The following is a 17164-nucleotide window of genomic DNA, read 5'->3' on the forward strand; positions in this document are numbered from 1 at the left end:
GCCTAGTTCCAGAATAGGTGTGTCTCTAGGACCACATTTTGCCATGATGACACACATAGACTAACGATACCAGCATCGCTGTCACGGCTGGTAATGAGACCTAAACCAACAATGTCCTAGTCCTAGTAATTTCTGACTTCCCTACCTTTTCTGTGAAACTTCTAAAACAGCTGGGGTACTATAGTTTTAAGCATGCATTCCTCAAACAGGAGTAGGCTAAATAGTTGCATTTGTTGGGGACCACTTTTTTAGCCATGGATTAATACACATTTGAAAGCATCTGGCATCTTACAATGAACTACAACAAGTAGTTACAACTACAAGTGGAAGTCCATGAAAAAAAGGAATAGGCTACACAGGCAATACTTAGTAAGATCGATTCAGATGGACATGTTCTTTTCAAGGCATTTGTTGACAATTAGAAAATATAGAATATTGTCAGCCTAATCCTTTAATCACCTTTATCTCCTTAAGGAACTAAGAGGTCTTAAATAAGTACAAGCAGTCATATCCTGCTGCCGCCAGTAACTGCAAAAATGCTGATTAATGCTGGGCATTTACCAGAGGCAAAAATAAGTTGTAATCAAATTATGATTCAACTTTTTTTTAGTCTGTTTTACCCATGAGAAGATCAGTTTCACCATTAGCAGTTGACGGTTAATGCAGAGAAATTACTGTTGCTATGGTTACCTGTTTACGTAATATACCTTACCAACTGCTTAAGAGTGTCCTGTTGTATGATTTTAATGCTGCCAGCCAGTTAGAAACAAGTAATTTCTGTGTCCACAGTCTAATATTATCTACATGCTTCTACTTTATGATGATGGAGATAAAACACTTGAACTACCAACATGTTCCTGGTTCATTTCAAATCTGATCTGCTGGGAAATGAGCCTCAACCTCACCGATAATGTAATTTCCTTTCATAAGCAATAGAAACAAAAGGAACAGTCATCAGTGGGGTTATTCATTATCGGCATGACACTGTGGTTCAGCAGATCTAAAACATACTTTCATCCACAGTGTTACTGTAATAAACGATTTCTTATCTTTGACCTCCTTGTGGATTTCTGATGTGTGAATTATCTATTCTGGGTCTCTTCCTTTCTTTTTCTTACTTTGTTTTTCAACCACTCCATCCTTTTTCTTTTCTCTCAAACATTGCAGGCACTTTTCTCTTCTCATCCCAGCTTCCTCTCCATCTGTGCTCTCTGATCTGGCCCTGTGTTTATCTCAATCCTTTTTCCAGCTCCCTTTCTCTCACACATTGACTGTCAAGTCTCTCTCCCTCAGTCTCTAATTCCTCCATCTGTGTGTTGTCTGTGATCTCGCCAGGCCGCCATCTGAGGGTTGTCACATGAGAGATGCTGTTGACATGACACACAAGTGACACCCTGAGACACACAGATGTCTACATCAGATGTATTTGCGTGCTCTCTCTCTCTACCTCTTTTTGACACACAATTACACACAGTTAACTTCAAACACACCAACTGTTAAGTACACACAGATTTCCACATCAGAAGCAGTACATTTCTTTTTCTTTCACACTTCATACACACCTACACAGTAACACCTACTCATACACACACATGAATGCTTTACACATCAAAAACGCCTACACAACGCCTCAGCCCACACAGATATCCAACATACTCACAGTGCCTCTTTTCTCTCTCTCTCTCACACACACACACACACACACACGCACACACACACACACACACACACACACACAAACTTGTTCTCCACCCCTCACATCATGCCCGCTGTGTCAGAAACATGTAGTGTGTTTCCTCTGTCAGCAGGTCCACATACCAGACCGAAAACCTCTCTACGGTGTCTCTGTAGCCTCCAAAAAGAATATGGGTGATTTAATGGGCAAAGCACTTTTGTGCCGCTTCCATTACAGTATGTAGGCTATTATACAAACACTAAGTAAATATATTATTTGTACATGACCAGTCTTACAATAATGATATATCATCAAAAATACTAATAAAAGTGCCGTTTATGAGAAAGAAATCATCTGGAATTCTAATAGTCACTGAATTAAGTAAACAAAAGCATGTTTTTGGTTATGATTTTATACTAAAGTAGAGTAACATGCAGAGTTAATATGTTTTGGTTATAAATATGAATATTACTCCCTGGATGTGAAATGTGTGTTTTTTTTTCTAGTAACAGCGTGAGTCGGAGTGGTTTATCCTCTCATACCATGGCCAATCCCAAACAAAAAAACAAAAACAAATATTGTTATATAAATGTTCTGGCTGTATGCTCCCTAAACCTGTGTTTCTATATAGATTTGTCACTCTTAAATTACTACTGCAACAAGAAGGGGAAGCTATTGCGTCAGTGTCTCTTTGTCCATTTGACAGCCAGGTACACACAGGACTATATATATGACAATGTGTTTTGTTGGCAAAATCCCTTGTTTTAACGTCATGTGCCAACAACAATCTATGTGATTAAAAAAATTGTGTGGAGTTCCTCTTTTAAACAAAAGAGTGAGAAATTATTAAGGCTATATGAGTGAATGATGGTGCAGTGGTTAGCACTGTCACCTCACGGCCAGCTCTAGTCCTTCTGTGTGGAGTTTGCATGGTTTCTCTGAGTGCTCCAGTCTCCTCGCACAGTCAAACGACATGCAGGTTAAGTTATTTGGCGACTCTAAATTGCCCACAGGTGTCACTGTGGGCGTGAATGGTTGTCTGCCTCTATGTTTCAGCAATGTGATTGACTGGTGACCTGTCCAGGGTGTACTCTGCCTCTCGCCCAATGTCAGCTGGGATCGGCTCCATCCCCCCTGTAACCCTCTAAAGGATAAATGGTTAAAGCTAATGGATGGATATTTGAGTAAGTTAAGAACTGGTATTTTTAATTTGATAACATATGACATTTTGTTGGCTAATGTCCACATTATTAGCGAAATAATAACCTCCAAATGTATATGTTTCATGATAGTTCTTAGCCCCTGTGTCATTTATTACAATCATAGAACGTACAACATGTCAGGTATTATCCCTTACATAATACATACCAACCAGCCAATCAGAATTTAGTATTCTATACCATGATATATACTAATTAAAAAAGATGCATATTAAATGATATTATAAGGGTGTCCCCGTGGACAGGTTTGGGAAACAAACTTGCATACAAAACTTTAGAAACCTGTCACCAACATAAAGCTGCCCTTACTTCTCAACCCATCTTCACTTGAAAGCTTAAAGACCTTATAAAATGGTTTCAGCTTCTCTAAATACATCTCTCTGTCACTGGACAGCTGAAATCAATAAAATGATTTTGACTGTCACATGGACCAGGACTTCATTTTCAGACTGTTTCTTACCATTCCTTTTTCTTTCTTTTGTTAAACTATTTGGACTATTGTTCATGTGCTGTAAACTTTAAATATTGGCTATTAAGCATGCGGGCTAAAGACCCCCTTGACTATATGATAAAGAACTTATACAAACATTTGAAATTTAAACACATGTCAACCATTACTAAAATGCTAAAACCTCTAAAACCCTCTCTTCTTTCCAATATTTCTTAGAGCTGACGCTTATATATCCCAGTAAAAAAAAACATGTGCTTGACAAGCCAGTTGGCTTGGTTACTTAAACCAAAGTTTCTCTCTTTTATTTCCTCTTTTTCTTTTCATTCACTGGGTTTTAGATCGGTCCAGAGGCCTGGGAGCATTTAAACTCGGGAAAAGCAGGAGAGAGGAGGATTGCAATGAACGAGCTATTCCACAGAGCACGGAGGGAGTGATGGATGAAAAATAATGGAGAAAGAAAGAAAAAGAGCTGAAAGATGAAAGGATAGGAGACGCCCTACATTTCAGCAGCTCCGGAGTCTCCAACAGACTGTCGGTGACAGATTACCCTAAGAACCTAAGAACAACTAACAGCCGTCTGTAGGCCTATGTACGCATCTAGGCAAAGCCGACTGAGAAAACAAACTCATTAATTCACAGTCTGTAAGCGAAAATAAACAGAACCCTTCACTCTGAGAACTAATGCAATCTGATCAAAATAGGACGCTGATGTTTTCAAGTGCCCCCCTGCCTTTGGCGAGACAAAGTGAATATTGTATTAGACAGAGTGTGTGTGTTAAAGTCAGTGTGTGTGTGTGTGTGAGAGAGAGAGAGAGAGAGAGAGAGAGAGAGAGAGAGAGAGAGAGAGAGAGGGGGGGGATTCAAATGAATGAACGAAGCAGGCAGATTGAAGGAAGAAGACAAATGAAAGACACACAGAGACAGATAGAGAAAGGCAGAGAGAGATGCATGATGGGAGGTTGGTATAAATGCTTGGCAGAGGGCTGGGAGAGCAGCCAACCACACACACATCGCATACCTCGACGCCTCAATGTCACCCCATAAGACACATGCATGAACACACACAGACACACACACATTCTCACTTTTGTTATTGAGAGTTTGAATTGCAAATTAGGTTTAAAAAAAATATGAACTGGGATTTGCTCTAAATATTACAAACGTTAATGTCAGATAAGTACAGTGTCCTATGATGGTGGAAATAATTAGGAAGGAAGAGAAAATAAATTAATGAATTAAGCAGTAAAGTACCAGAAAGGACTTAGTGATAGTGATTTGGTTAATTGCAGGTCTAAAGCAGTTTAGGTGTATACAAGCATTTAAATGTAAATATTCTAACATGTATTTAGGACCTATTTGACTTTGAAATTAAGTCATTTAGATGCTGTTGAATGGCTTGGTTTATGTTAAATAGATGGTGAAAAAAGATTATCTCTTCAACTCATTTTACCATGATGTATGTTTACCTGCAAATGATTAAATCACTGCTGAATGAATGTTTGAAATAAACATAAAGATAGAGGAGTACTTTAATAGTTCGGATGTAAAATGGTCTTCTTCCTGCTTGAACTTCTACCCACTAATTGATTGAAATGAGATAATGACAGCTTTTCCTGTCGTTAAATTACCTCTACATCCTCCTGGGAATACAAACACCCTCTGGGCTTCTTCGGGTTTTAATGAAAGAAGAAGCGATAGAGGAAGAGACACACAAACAGAGGGGGAAGAAAGAACACTGAGGTGAGACGGCGGAATGAGAGATTAGATTTAAGAGTGAGAAGATGAGACACATGGAGACGTATGGAACGATTTACGGTCGAGTCAAACAAGGAAACGAGAGACTTAAGTTGAGGGGGAAATTATGTAAAACAGGGCAAACTGTGGGGTCAAATCTAAGGTAATCCAGACAGGAAGCGAGAAACTTGTTGGTCACTAATGACAATCTTATAGGCAGAGTTTCTTCCCACACTCCTCATAATGTTGGCAAAATGTGAGGTGAGTGTTTTTTGATTTCAAGTAATTGAAAAACTTTTATATGGTGCGGTTTATTGCTAGACCACAGTGAAAATGAATCTAATGCTTTGAAATAAGGACTCAAAATGAGTAAGTGACTCACAATCTTGGGCACTGCTTTTTCCACTTCTGGTGTTTGCCCAGGGCATGACTTGAATAATAACTTTAATAACAGAGCTTCATTCTGTTTCTACATTCTGTTCAACTGATATATATTCTACAAAAATATTCAGTAACTCCAATTCAGTAAACTCCATGGTATAGCATACATCTAAAACCATTTCACGCCAAAATTATAAAACAAAAACAAAACAAAACTTGTCAATATGGAATAATGAACATTGACTCCCAAGATATACAGTAAAAAAATATACCATCAATTTTGGTTGAAGAGAGGATAAAATAAAGAGTGCGTCACATCCAACTCCCACGTCACATAAGTGTTATAGTCAATGTTGCAAACAACCTACTGACAATTTTGCTATTCAGCCCCAGAAGTGTGGCTTAAGTTACATTTGTTCTGTGATTGCCGCAAGAGGCAAGGCCATTGGGTCAATCAAATTAAAAGGGTAGATTCCCATGGCAGCATGAATGTGCTCAGCAACTTTCACGGCAATCTACCCATTATGAGATATCTCTAAGTCTATATGTTGGCCTCAAGGGGGTAGTGAAAAAGGTAAGCTTATAGACTGTTACAAAAGGAAACAGTTAATCATCTGGGGAGCATGAATGTGTTCAGGAAATTATGGTGATTCGTCCATTACTTGGTATTTGTTGTGCACAAGTGAAAATATTGGCCTGATGATGTCACTAGAGGAAAGGTCAGGGGTGACCTAAAGCATTAGGGTTCATCCTTTGCAGGACCATGAATATGACCTAATAACCTACTAACATTTTCAATGATTATTAAGAAAGCATAAAGCAGAGCCTAGTAGTAAACAAATATGCAAACAAGTAGCCTACAATTATTAAAAACAAGTATGTGTATAACAAAACCATGTCTCTGCATTTGTCCTCTGTTGCCCTATGACCTCAATGTATTCTATCCCTTTGCAGTTATTCTCTCTCATTTCAGTCTCTCTCTCTCTCTCCCTCTCTCTGTGTCTGCCTCTCTCTCACTCTATTTCCAGTGCAGCCAACAGGAAGACCAGTAAACTCAGATGGTGACTTTTATCCTGGAAACATGAAGCTGAACTGGAGGAAATCCTGTGTGATATTTATCGTTGATGATTACAGCACCGCTCTGGGCTGAGTGAAACGAAACAATGAGCATGGTTTGGCAACAACGCAGTCAACAGCTCTTAAGCGCGCGCGCGCGCGCACACACACACACACACACACACACACACACACACACACACACACACAGTTCAGATTAGAGGGGAGAGGAGGAGAGAGAGCATGGTGTGTGAACTGAGCAAACGATACTGTATATGGCAATGTTTCAGTGATGGTGATTTTGGCACCAATGAAATCAGTGTAATCATACTTAGATTGTTAAGAGCAGCAATCATTTTTGTTTTTAAAATGTGAAAGGGGGAAACAGACTAAATCCACCTCTGCAAATCTTTTAGACTATGACATAATGTTAATAACCATACCAATGTATACACGATAATTATGTAACATCCTTCCAAAGCATTTCTGTTGTGGTTTCCGCTCCAAATAAACCTTGATAGTTAGACGATCGCACCCCGGTGTATCCCACCGCAAAGAGATTAATCTCCTCCGGCTGGACACCCTGCCTGCACTGCAGAGCGGTTCCAACCTGGAAACCAGCAAATTATCGTAGGCTATGCGTGCCTCCTAAAACACATAAACCCCCAAAACAGTAGCCAAAACATCGACCCGGATTAAACGCTTCCAGCTCGGACCACCGCGATGAGAATAAATAGTTTGAGATACACAAATAATAATTAATAAAAAAAAAAAAAAAAAAAGCTTCTTTACCACGAGTTGAAATATTCACAGAATTATTTTTTTTAATATCTGCTGGAAAGAGGAGAGAAGACTCCAATTACTAAGCCAAGGCGGTCAAGATCACTAATTAATGCCACCTGTTGGCACGTGCGCGCACAGAGGATAGATAGATAGATAGATATATAGATAGATAGATAGATAGATAGATAGATAGATAGATAGATAGATAGATAGATAGATAGATAGATAGATAGATAGCTTAATTACCTTTGTATGACAGTCTCAGGCGCGGGACATTTAACTTGGTCGCTGAGACGGTGACGACGAGTAGAGCAACAAGAATCATGGTGAAGAAAGGTGAAAATCCCTTCATTATGCTGAGGAGATGCACTCCGTCTTTTAACTGATAACTTTTTCAAAATATATTCCAGGAGAATTTAGGGTGGGGGGAACTGTTGGATCCTTGTTCTCACAATGCCAACATTTGCGTGTTCAGGTAGTTCCCTCGGTGCGTAAAAGGGTCTGTGACCGAGCAGCTGGGTGTCCTCTCCGCGAGTGACTGCCGCTCTACCGGGGCTGATGAGCTGATTCGCTGACTCCGCTCTGAAGACTGACACTCCTTCAGTTCACTTCCAGCAGCTGCCCAACAGAAGTCTGTTTCCAGAGAGAGAGAGAGAGAGAGAGAGAGAGAGAGAGAGAGAGAGAGAGAGAGAGAGAGAGAGAGAGAGAGAGAGAGAGAGAGAGAGAGAGAGAAGTAGCGCTTCAACTGACCTGGCCCTCCTTTACGCAGACAGACTCAAAACGCTGATCTGCTTACTCTTAGAGATGATTCATAACATCATCAAGTCAAGTGCGTTTAGTAACATACAATGTAACTTTGAGATTTTTTATAGAGGCCATTTGTCATTTCTAAGCATGAACCTCTAACATTATAATGTTAAGTAGATAGGAGATTTGAAGTGTTCATTAATACAGTTAAAGTTGTTGGCTACGGCATCAATAACAATAATAATAATAAAAAGATTGGTTACAACTATGTTTTGTTGTAAACCATTTAATAGGTTGTCTATGTATTGCTAATAAGTCTAAATGGGGGGTGAAAATAAAGTGTTACCAATACAAGGAGTATAGCTCCCAAAAAATATTCTGAAGTACAGATGCAGAAAGAATAGCATGTCAGTGAAAATGAAATGTTCTGAGGCTGAATTACATTATATTCAAGGTAAACCCAAGACAAACTAAAAATAAAAAAATATATATTTTTGTATTTTAGGTGAACTGGCCCTTTATGCAAGTTTTAGCCCTTTAAGGGAGGAAGTACTGCCACCAGCTGACTTTTCAAGATAATGAAGACATCAAGAAGCTCTATGATTTATGGGCTATAAATGAATAAAAATCCACATCTCCCTCCCCTGGGAGCCCCATGCAGGCCTTTCTTAACCACTTCAGCGCCAACAGGATGTGTTCAGGAGTTTAATTAAGTTGTGGGGTACCTTCTCAACAACCCCCTCCCGTGTGCATCTATTCACGAGCAAGCCTACAAGTGAACACAGGGTTCACGGCAGGGTGAGGGAGAGCCATTCAAGGTGTCAGTGTTACTGCATCCCCGAGTCTTTTGGGAACATTTGTTTGTACCAGGAAAGAGGCTCCCATACATGTGGAAAGAGAGGAGTCCCAAAGTGTTAGCAGGAATGCTTTGTGCTTTAGATGACAGTGTGTCTCGTAGATGTGCTGAGGGCTTGTTTGTGCCAGGAAAGGGTCTCCTGTGTGCCTTTCAAGTTCTAGCTTTATTGTAGAACTTGTCATGTCCAGCGGAGTGACACAAAGAGTCAATCGTGAGCTCAGTATTGCTTTGATTCCTACTCTTAGTAGATATGCTTGCATTCATTTTCTGCAATAGGTTTTGATTTATCTTCGTTTTAGTATCTTGCACACTCCCAAACTCAAATACTTTTCAAACAACAATATATCAAATGTCTTATTCATGGATATACACTAAAACTGCATATTTTGCCTATTTTTGAGATAAGACGTATGCCAACAAAACATCAAATATGCAATGTCTGAAATGTTTTTGTGCAGTGGTCTCTCCTTATTCCCTTATACAATTGTTGTGCCTTCAAAGTGCTACTTGTATTGTATTGGAACATTATTATATCACTGAGAAAATAATTAAAATACCTTTGTATAATTACTGTAGACAAATTAAACCATGGTGCTGACAGCGAGTAGCCTCTGTCTCATTCCAATGGTTTTGTGCTTCTTGAAATTAAGATCATGTTTCAAGTAAACACCGATACTCTTACTAATGAAATAAAGATGTTGATACTTGTCCTTGTCCTCAGGCACATGCTTTTTGTATATTATAGAGGACAAACTCTTTCCATTCCAATCATTCTCTGGTTTCATTATGTGCCTTTGCCAAAAACTCTTAAATACTACTGTGTTTACTCTTGTTTTGTGCCATAAAGCAATATAGCAGATTTCTAACAAACTCGGACACAGTGGTACACAATGTAAAATGTTGTGTGGAGGCCAGTGATGGTGTTGTGATTTATGTTTTTTTCTTAATTGTCACCATTAATGTGGTGTTAATGAAATGCTACACATGGTGTTTGAAATGATTAAGAATTAAAAATTGTTGGGGATAAATGGGGATGTTTATGAATCCAGAAGGCTTTTAATCAATATCATAATGAAGTTTAATCATTTCAAACCAAATGGCTGACTATACTGCAGTATGGCATCGCATAACAAATGTTATCTGTGTTACATTTATTCTGTTTACACGTTGATTATATGTACAAACCGAACCAAATGTGGCTTTTTGCTAGCTCTCTTTTCTAAAAAGCACAAATCCAAAGTATCTTGCAACAGTAAAATCACAATTGGCTATTTCCTTCTGTAATTTGAACCATGGGACTATTCCAAAAGCTTTGCACGTGTTTGCAACAAGAATGCATTGCAAATTAAGTGTGCAGTTACAATTCATACAAATAACAGCATTTCATTGACATTGGTTATGCTAATAAATATCAAAGGCAAAAAGATTAAGCTTTTTTTTTTTTACAACTGATTTTACAAGTTAGTGACCTGTGATTGAAGTTGTTCTGATTGGTGTTTTTGATGTAGTGAAGTGCTCTCAGCCCTCAGCGGCTCATGATTGGACAGCACTCGACGAAATGCAGATTCGTTTTGAAGGACAAACAGACGTGGGAAAGCAGCAGAAGAGGCCACAGGCAGCGTGAGTGTTCAAGAGCTGAATTAATTAATTTGTCAAAATACCAGCCCTCTTACCATCCTTGTATGAGTGTTCCCTGGATTGCACTGGTAAATGACCTGAGAGAAGAAGTGACTCTTTAACCGCAAGACTGTAAGAGGAACATGAGCAGCTGGGCTGATTAAACTAAAATAATTTCCTTTGCTCTGATTTACTCTTCCTTTCTCTAACTCTCTCTGTAAATTCCTCAATGTCACCAATCACAGACAACACTCATATGGGTTTCAAACATGGCAATTGCTCTTAAAAAGCCTATGAAGGATCTTTTTGTGTCTCAGTATTGCCATCCAAACTCTTGAACAATGTAATGTAGTCTCTGAAAGGAATGCCATACTTCTCCGAATCCCCTCCGCTTAAGAATTGCAGTCCATTGTGTGATTGAATTGTACTGTCTGAGCAAAGGACCTTCTTTGCGTCTCACAAGATCCTACCAGGGCTGAATTATGCTCTTCAAGCTGTCAGTGGAGATGAAACGTAAGACCACTTACCAGCATTTTGACATTGCGTCACTTTGACCAATCAGATTGGTGCTCCTTGAGTAGTGATTGGGAATGGCATGGCAGAAGTTCATGAATTCACAATGTGGGAGGTAGGGCAGAAATAGAGGATGGAGAACAATTTTGAAGCACAAGGCAAGGAGACAGCTGGTGAGTTTGTGTGTGTGCCTGAGGGTTCATAAATGTTTTATATTTCTTGGCATAAAGAGGAGAACCCTGGATAAGAGAGATGACATGAGTGGAGACACGGTAAAGGACAAAGTGACTCAGAAATGTCCAAATGAGTTTAGAGAGAGCAATAAAGGAATGTAATACATACATACATTTTTTTTACAACAAAAAAACACATTTTGAGATTGTAGCACAAAAAAGATTACATTGCTTCCTTTGCAATCAACGATAAGTGTTAGCTTGCAAATTTTCACACGCATGCAGAGAAAGACAAATCAAACACAGGACTTTCACATGGGAGAGTGGGGATCAAGTCCCATTTGAAAATAAAAGTAAACTGCAAGTTTTTTTTAATTTTTTTTTTAACTTAACGAACGTGTCACGTTCAGCATCACGTGTGTAACATTCAGGAAGTGAAGTAGTCTGTTTTGAACCCAAAACACAATCTTTGTATAACATGCATAAACATACATAACCGAACTGCGACTATTTCACAACGTTAAAGACGTGTTTAAAATTGCGACCTTTCCATAAAACACTGCGACTGACATTCTATTGTTTAGATATGAGGCTGTATTTCCACCACCACTAGGGCGCTATTTCATGAAACGCTCCTGTGGGTCGTATTACAGGGTAGGGAACAAACGACCCATATCATCGTATGGTTTGGCGGACTTGTTGTGTTAAGGGTATTATTTACACCTATGATACGTCAAAATGTCCTGAGGAAAAAGGCCTATTACATTATCATTAGGTGAGCTGACTAAGGTGTAGTCCACACGTGAATGTGTATTTTTAAAAACAGGATTTTTCTTTTGTTCGTTCCACACATGCACCGTTTAGAAAAATCTCCGTCCGCATGAAAACGCGAAAACACAATTGAAATGCTGTCAAGAGCATGCCAAAAAAAGCTGTTTCCGGAAGGCTACCCACCAGTAGCCTACCCACCAACTAAAAGTCCAACGGTCTCCTCCAAGAACGGCAATGTTGACGGCGGGGTCTGTGTCGTGGCAGTGTTGGATTATGTAGCAGTGACCTTCGTAGCACATTCCGTAGCTGCCGTCCACAATACAATGGAAGACTAACTGTACATTCATGTGTAAACATTTAAAAAATCCTGCTAGTAAGCCTCTTACCAGCACTATTTTGGCCATGTCTATCATTGCAAGAATTGCGCGTCATTTGTGACGCCTCACAAAGGACATAATACTCTGAAGTTACAAGCCAAAAACTCAGTTTTTTAGGATTCTCTAGTTCTCTAGTAGTCAGCTGCAAATATGGCTTGACCCCAAAAAAATTCTAACAAAAGATTTCTCAGTGGTTTACAGTAGTATCAGATGTACTTAACACTTAACATACTAAAAGTTTACCAAAGTTTGACTCCAAGAAAGGCCCCATTTTCAAAATGGCGTCCGTCAGGTGCTTAAAATTACCATTACACCTTTGTATTCCTCCTAGACCAGGAATACTGGTGCCTGATACATGTTTTGGCCATGTAATATTCTAATTAGCATATTTGCATGATAGAGAAGTGATTCCAAGTACAATTATATATTAAAGCAATTGGTTACAAGCATATTTATGCTAAAAATAAGGGTGAATACAATTACATACAATTTAATAATACAATTTCCCTTAAGTAATTGCATATTTCTCCTTTCTCATATTGTTTTGCCTAGTGTTGGTGGTTTCTGTGGTTCATAACCATTCATTTGATTCCAATAAAGTATAAATTAATTAGAACTGTGTGGTACTGTAAAATTAGTCACTGCCACGTGAAGGCTCAGTACCGCTAACCCCTTTTATTTTTTATAATGTGTTTTGGGTTTTTTGCCTTTTGTTTTTTTTATATTTTTTTAATACTTTTCTTATTTATACATATCTTTTTCTATTTTCTTCAGTTGTTTCCTCTTATTCTGGTTTATTTTTCATACTTTTTTGCACTGTGACCTTCACTAGACTTACCATTGGTCGTCACACTCTTCCTCCCATAGAGGTTGACATGCTCCACAAGCAGGCATGCATGGTAGTCCATATGCCCTGCAACAACATGATCTGGAAGTAAGCTCAACTTAAACATGCAGGGGTAACAAATTATTTGACGGTAACGATTTACTTGCTAAGAAGGTTGTAGCGCAAAGAGGCAAGTGAATCGGTACTCTTTCCACCAAACAACACTGCCATGGACATTTTTCACAGCAGACATTTTGACATTTTATCATAGTAGGAAAAGCACAGCTGAAATTGATAACCTTAACGATGGCTCAAGTGTTCCAGTAAGCTATTTCAGTGAGTCAGCATGCACAATACCAGGGCCTCTCCTAAGTGGAATGCAGCCATCATTAATGGTTTTGAATACACCTGTGCTTTTCCTACTATGACATGTCAACATGTCTGCCGTGAAAAAGATCTATTGCCTTGGTCCCAGGTCCTCTATGACATTCCTTGCTTGATGTGGGAGCAGAAACACATTTGCACAGGACTGGATTCACCATTCACAAGTTTCTGGAATGCTGTCTGTTTGCCAACACAAAAAATGCGTGAAGTTGTATCACATCCTGTGAAGGCGTGAATAAACAGAAACACAAGTTACTACCTAGGACGAAAATAGAGGCCTCTATTGTTCGTCACAGCATAGTAGAGGAGAAGAATGAGTAAGTCTGTGTCCTCCCCTATCAAGGTTGTGGGCTGATGTTCTGAGGCATTGATTGCAGCTTTGACAGTGTCCACGTCTGTATCACCTGATCCATTGATAACAGTGCAGCCCTTCTTCTCCAGCTCCTCTGTCATAAGATTGATAAGTCCTTGTTTGTTGCAAGATCTGGAAAGGAAATCATCCTTTCTTCCCACAAACTCAGTCTCTGCATTGAAGTTAACGATGGGGTGAGTGTTTTCACCACGTCTCTGATGAGTATTGTCTTTGATGGAAGGACCTTCGCTATAACCATCAAAAAGGACTGTTGCTTTACCATAATGGCATATGGTAAAGTCTGCATATGACTGTGCAATGGCACTGTAACTGTCACCCTCATCCATGCCAAGCGGTGAACCAGGGAGCCACCGTCAAGAACATAATGCTCAGTTGGTGGGATGGAATCGCAGGAAATGAGCAGAGCTCATAGCTCATTGCATCTTCTAGTGAAAACTGTCCAGTTTTCGACATGATCAGGAACCGCTGGAACCGCAAAGCAGGATCATTGGTCTTTTATTAGTCTTGGGCAACTATGATGGTGGAGTCATCTGCAAAGGTTTTTGCCCGGTCTTTCCGTCCAAAAATGGGTTTTCCAATCATCTTTTCAATTATCTTATTGCCATTACATTACATGCACCTCCTCTTTGGCAACAACACCAGTTACAATGTTTCTCAGAGATGGGTCTGGAGAGAATGGTGTGCAAATGCTAAGCTTTTCCTTGACCTTTTCTAGATCAGAGTGATCTCTTTTCATCCTTGCTTCTGAGTATTCTTGGTGCTGCTCGCTGGTTGTGTAGGTGAGGTCATTGAATTCCTGCATGGCGTTGTTGTATTCAGATGTGATGGGTGTAGACATGGTCCACTATGTATTCCATAAGTATGTAATCATGTCAGTGCAATCCAATGGATTCATAGACCCAGAAAACATGAGGTTAGACACCACTTAGATCACTTGGCTAGGTCAAATAATGGAGTTAGGATATTTTAAGGGCTTCCTGCCCCCAAAATTACAAATCTCACTATGGCCACGCCAAGACCCGCCCTACATAGCAGCTTGAGTGGTTGGGGTTAGGATAGCCGATTGGTCAGGGGATAGGACCTGTACAAATGGGGTTACGTTACCTTGCGTAAGCATGGACGCCTGGCCAATACATGCTATTGAAGGGCGAGTCTTGGCGTGGCCATAGTAGGATTCGTAATATCGCTTCCTGCCCATCTTGGACGCCATCTTGACAATTTCTTTCTTTCTAGTGGTCAAACCTTGGTAAACTTATAGTATGTTATTAAGGACACATAATATTACAAAAAACAGCTGAGAAACCTTTTGTTAGAATGTTTTTAGGGTTAGGTGTTTTTTTATATATATGGAGCCGCCTATAGTCCAAAAGCTCCATTTACAGTGACCTAAAATGCGGTTTGTGTGTGGACGAAAAGTCAACACCCATACAAAAAGCTAGGTTTTAAAAAATACCTGTGTACGTGTGGACTAGGCCTAAGAGTGAGTGCCGTGGGACCCAACACAGGAAACAACAATCTGTTCTCTAGAGGGGTACAATGAGTTTAGTTCTTGTTTTAGCCTACTTAGGTGATAAAATCGCTGAAATCCATGTATTTGTCTGTCACACACTAAAATGTAACATACAAAAACAAAAGGGGTAGTGAGATGACACGAGCACAAGGCAAACATTTGCAATATTAAGGTAGGATTAGTCCACACAGCATTCCAGGATGGGAGAAAAATGTGCTCTGGTTTATTTGCATTTCTTCAATCCAATTTCCAATTTCTAGAGGAATTTCCAGTAGCACCTGAACAATCCTGGAAGTGGAACTTCGTCGATATAGACTACAGTAAAATAAACTTGTATTATTCCAATCGAAGGCTACACATTGTTTATCATTTATTCAGGTTCCAGTGAAATATTTTTTAAACAGCCAGCTGACTTGTTCCAAGTTGCATGCATGTTTTACATGAGAAGTACTTGAGCAAGAATGAACAGCAGTCAAACACGGAACATTTTCCATCTATTGAAATAAAAAGAAATCAATTGAGAAAATACTTTTGCAACAGCTGCTGCCTCTGTGAGCAGGGGAATGTATTGACCCAGTTTCCACACAGCCTCACACGTTTGGCCACAGAAACACAGCCGTCTACCTTATACTGTGTGTTGTGCTGTTGTATTTACATGGTTATTATTTGTTTGTTTGTTTGTTCGTGATGTTGTTTCTACTCTAATACCAAATGCAGACAACAACTTTGCTCACGGTATTTCACCCGATGTCTTGGGCCAAGCATCTGTGATGATAATGATCATTTTAAACATCATTCACTTGTGTTCTACTTTATTATCTTCCTAATTTCATGGGTTCCAAATAGCATGCAAAACGTCATCTTGGAATAATGCTTTGCTTAAGCGAGCCAGTTTAAGGAAAGCATAATGGCTGAGTGGACAGCTATTTAGATGTGATGAAATAGGGAGGGAAACAAGCCAACAGTGATTCTTTAAAAAAATATTTGAGTAGTTTATGTTACCAGTGCACATACAGTATATGTAAGAAAAGGTTACACACCAGAAGGACCAACAACCACCATCACATTCCTCCAAGGATTATTTGGCTTTTCATGAACTTTATATGCTGTTAGGGATGGGTCATAAAATTTGAGAAATCCCACCACAAACACAGCTGTAATAATTCTCTCCTCCATCTTCCAAGTTGAGGAAATCGAAGAAGAAGTCATAACTAAGATACTCCTGGAAGAACTGTCTAAATGCTCCATGCGCTGCAGTTATCACAACGGTAAACTTGAACTCTTAAGTCACGCTATCACAGCAGGGCTACAGGGTGGCACTGTCAGTTGGTTGGTCCAGAGTGAAATATCTCCACAAACATTGACTGGATCACAGTGAAATTTGAAACAGACATGCATGGTCCCCAGAGGATGAATCCTAAATACGTGGATGATCTGACCTTTTCTCTAGTGTCACATTTTTTTACTTTGTGCAATGTTTTGTCCAAATACCTGCAGAACTAATGACATCCCATTCCCAGCTGTGTTGTCTGCTGTTAGCATGCAAACACACTAAACTCAACCATTTCTTAGTATGTTAACTCTTAGTCTTGTAATGTATTTTACTTTGTATTCATAATAGTTATTTTCTGTTATAGCATTTTACTTTTTCTTGAGGAAAAGTAAAATGAAGGATCTTTATCCTAAAAAAGGAGGGAAAATGAACTGCCTCTTAAAA

At 39.3% G+C, this 17164-nt stretch overlaps 1 protein-coding gene across 4 annotated transcripts in view; it reads right to left on the reverse strand.

Moving 5' to 3' along the window:
- The window catches only part of sema3bl (sema domain, immunoglobulin domain (Ig), short basic domain, secreted, (semaphorin) 3bl), an 88611-nt gene that overhangs the window by 59021 nt on the left and 12426 nt on the right, over nucleotides 1–17164 (reverse strand). For 2 of the 4 annotated variants that reach the window (XM_078254575.1, XM_078254573.1), the window contains exon 2: nucleotides 7547–7933. In XM_078254575.1, the coding sequence (XP_078110701.1) occupies nucleotides 7547–7652 (106 nt within the window). In that variant the 5' untranslated portion in view covers nucleotides 7653–7933. Of the gene's footprint in view, nucleotides 1–7546; nucleotides 7980–13192; nucleotides 13268–17164 lie in introns of those variants that run through there. The other 2 variants (XM_078254577.1, XM_078254574.1) reach the window with 2 other exon arrangements.

This window comes from Sander vitreus, chromosome 7 (assembly GCF_031162955.1).
Source record: "Sander vitreus isolate 19-12246 chromosome 7, sanVit1, whole genome shotgun sequence".
NCBI classification, from domain to species: Eukaryota; Metazoa; Chordata; class Actinopteri; order Perciformes; family Percidae; genus Sander; species Sander vitreus.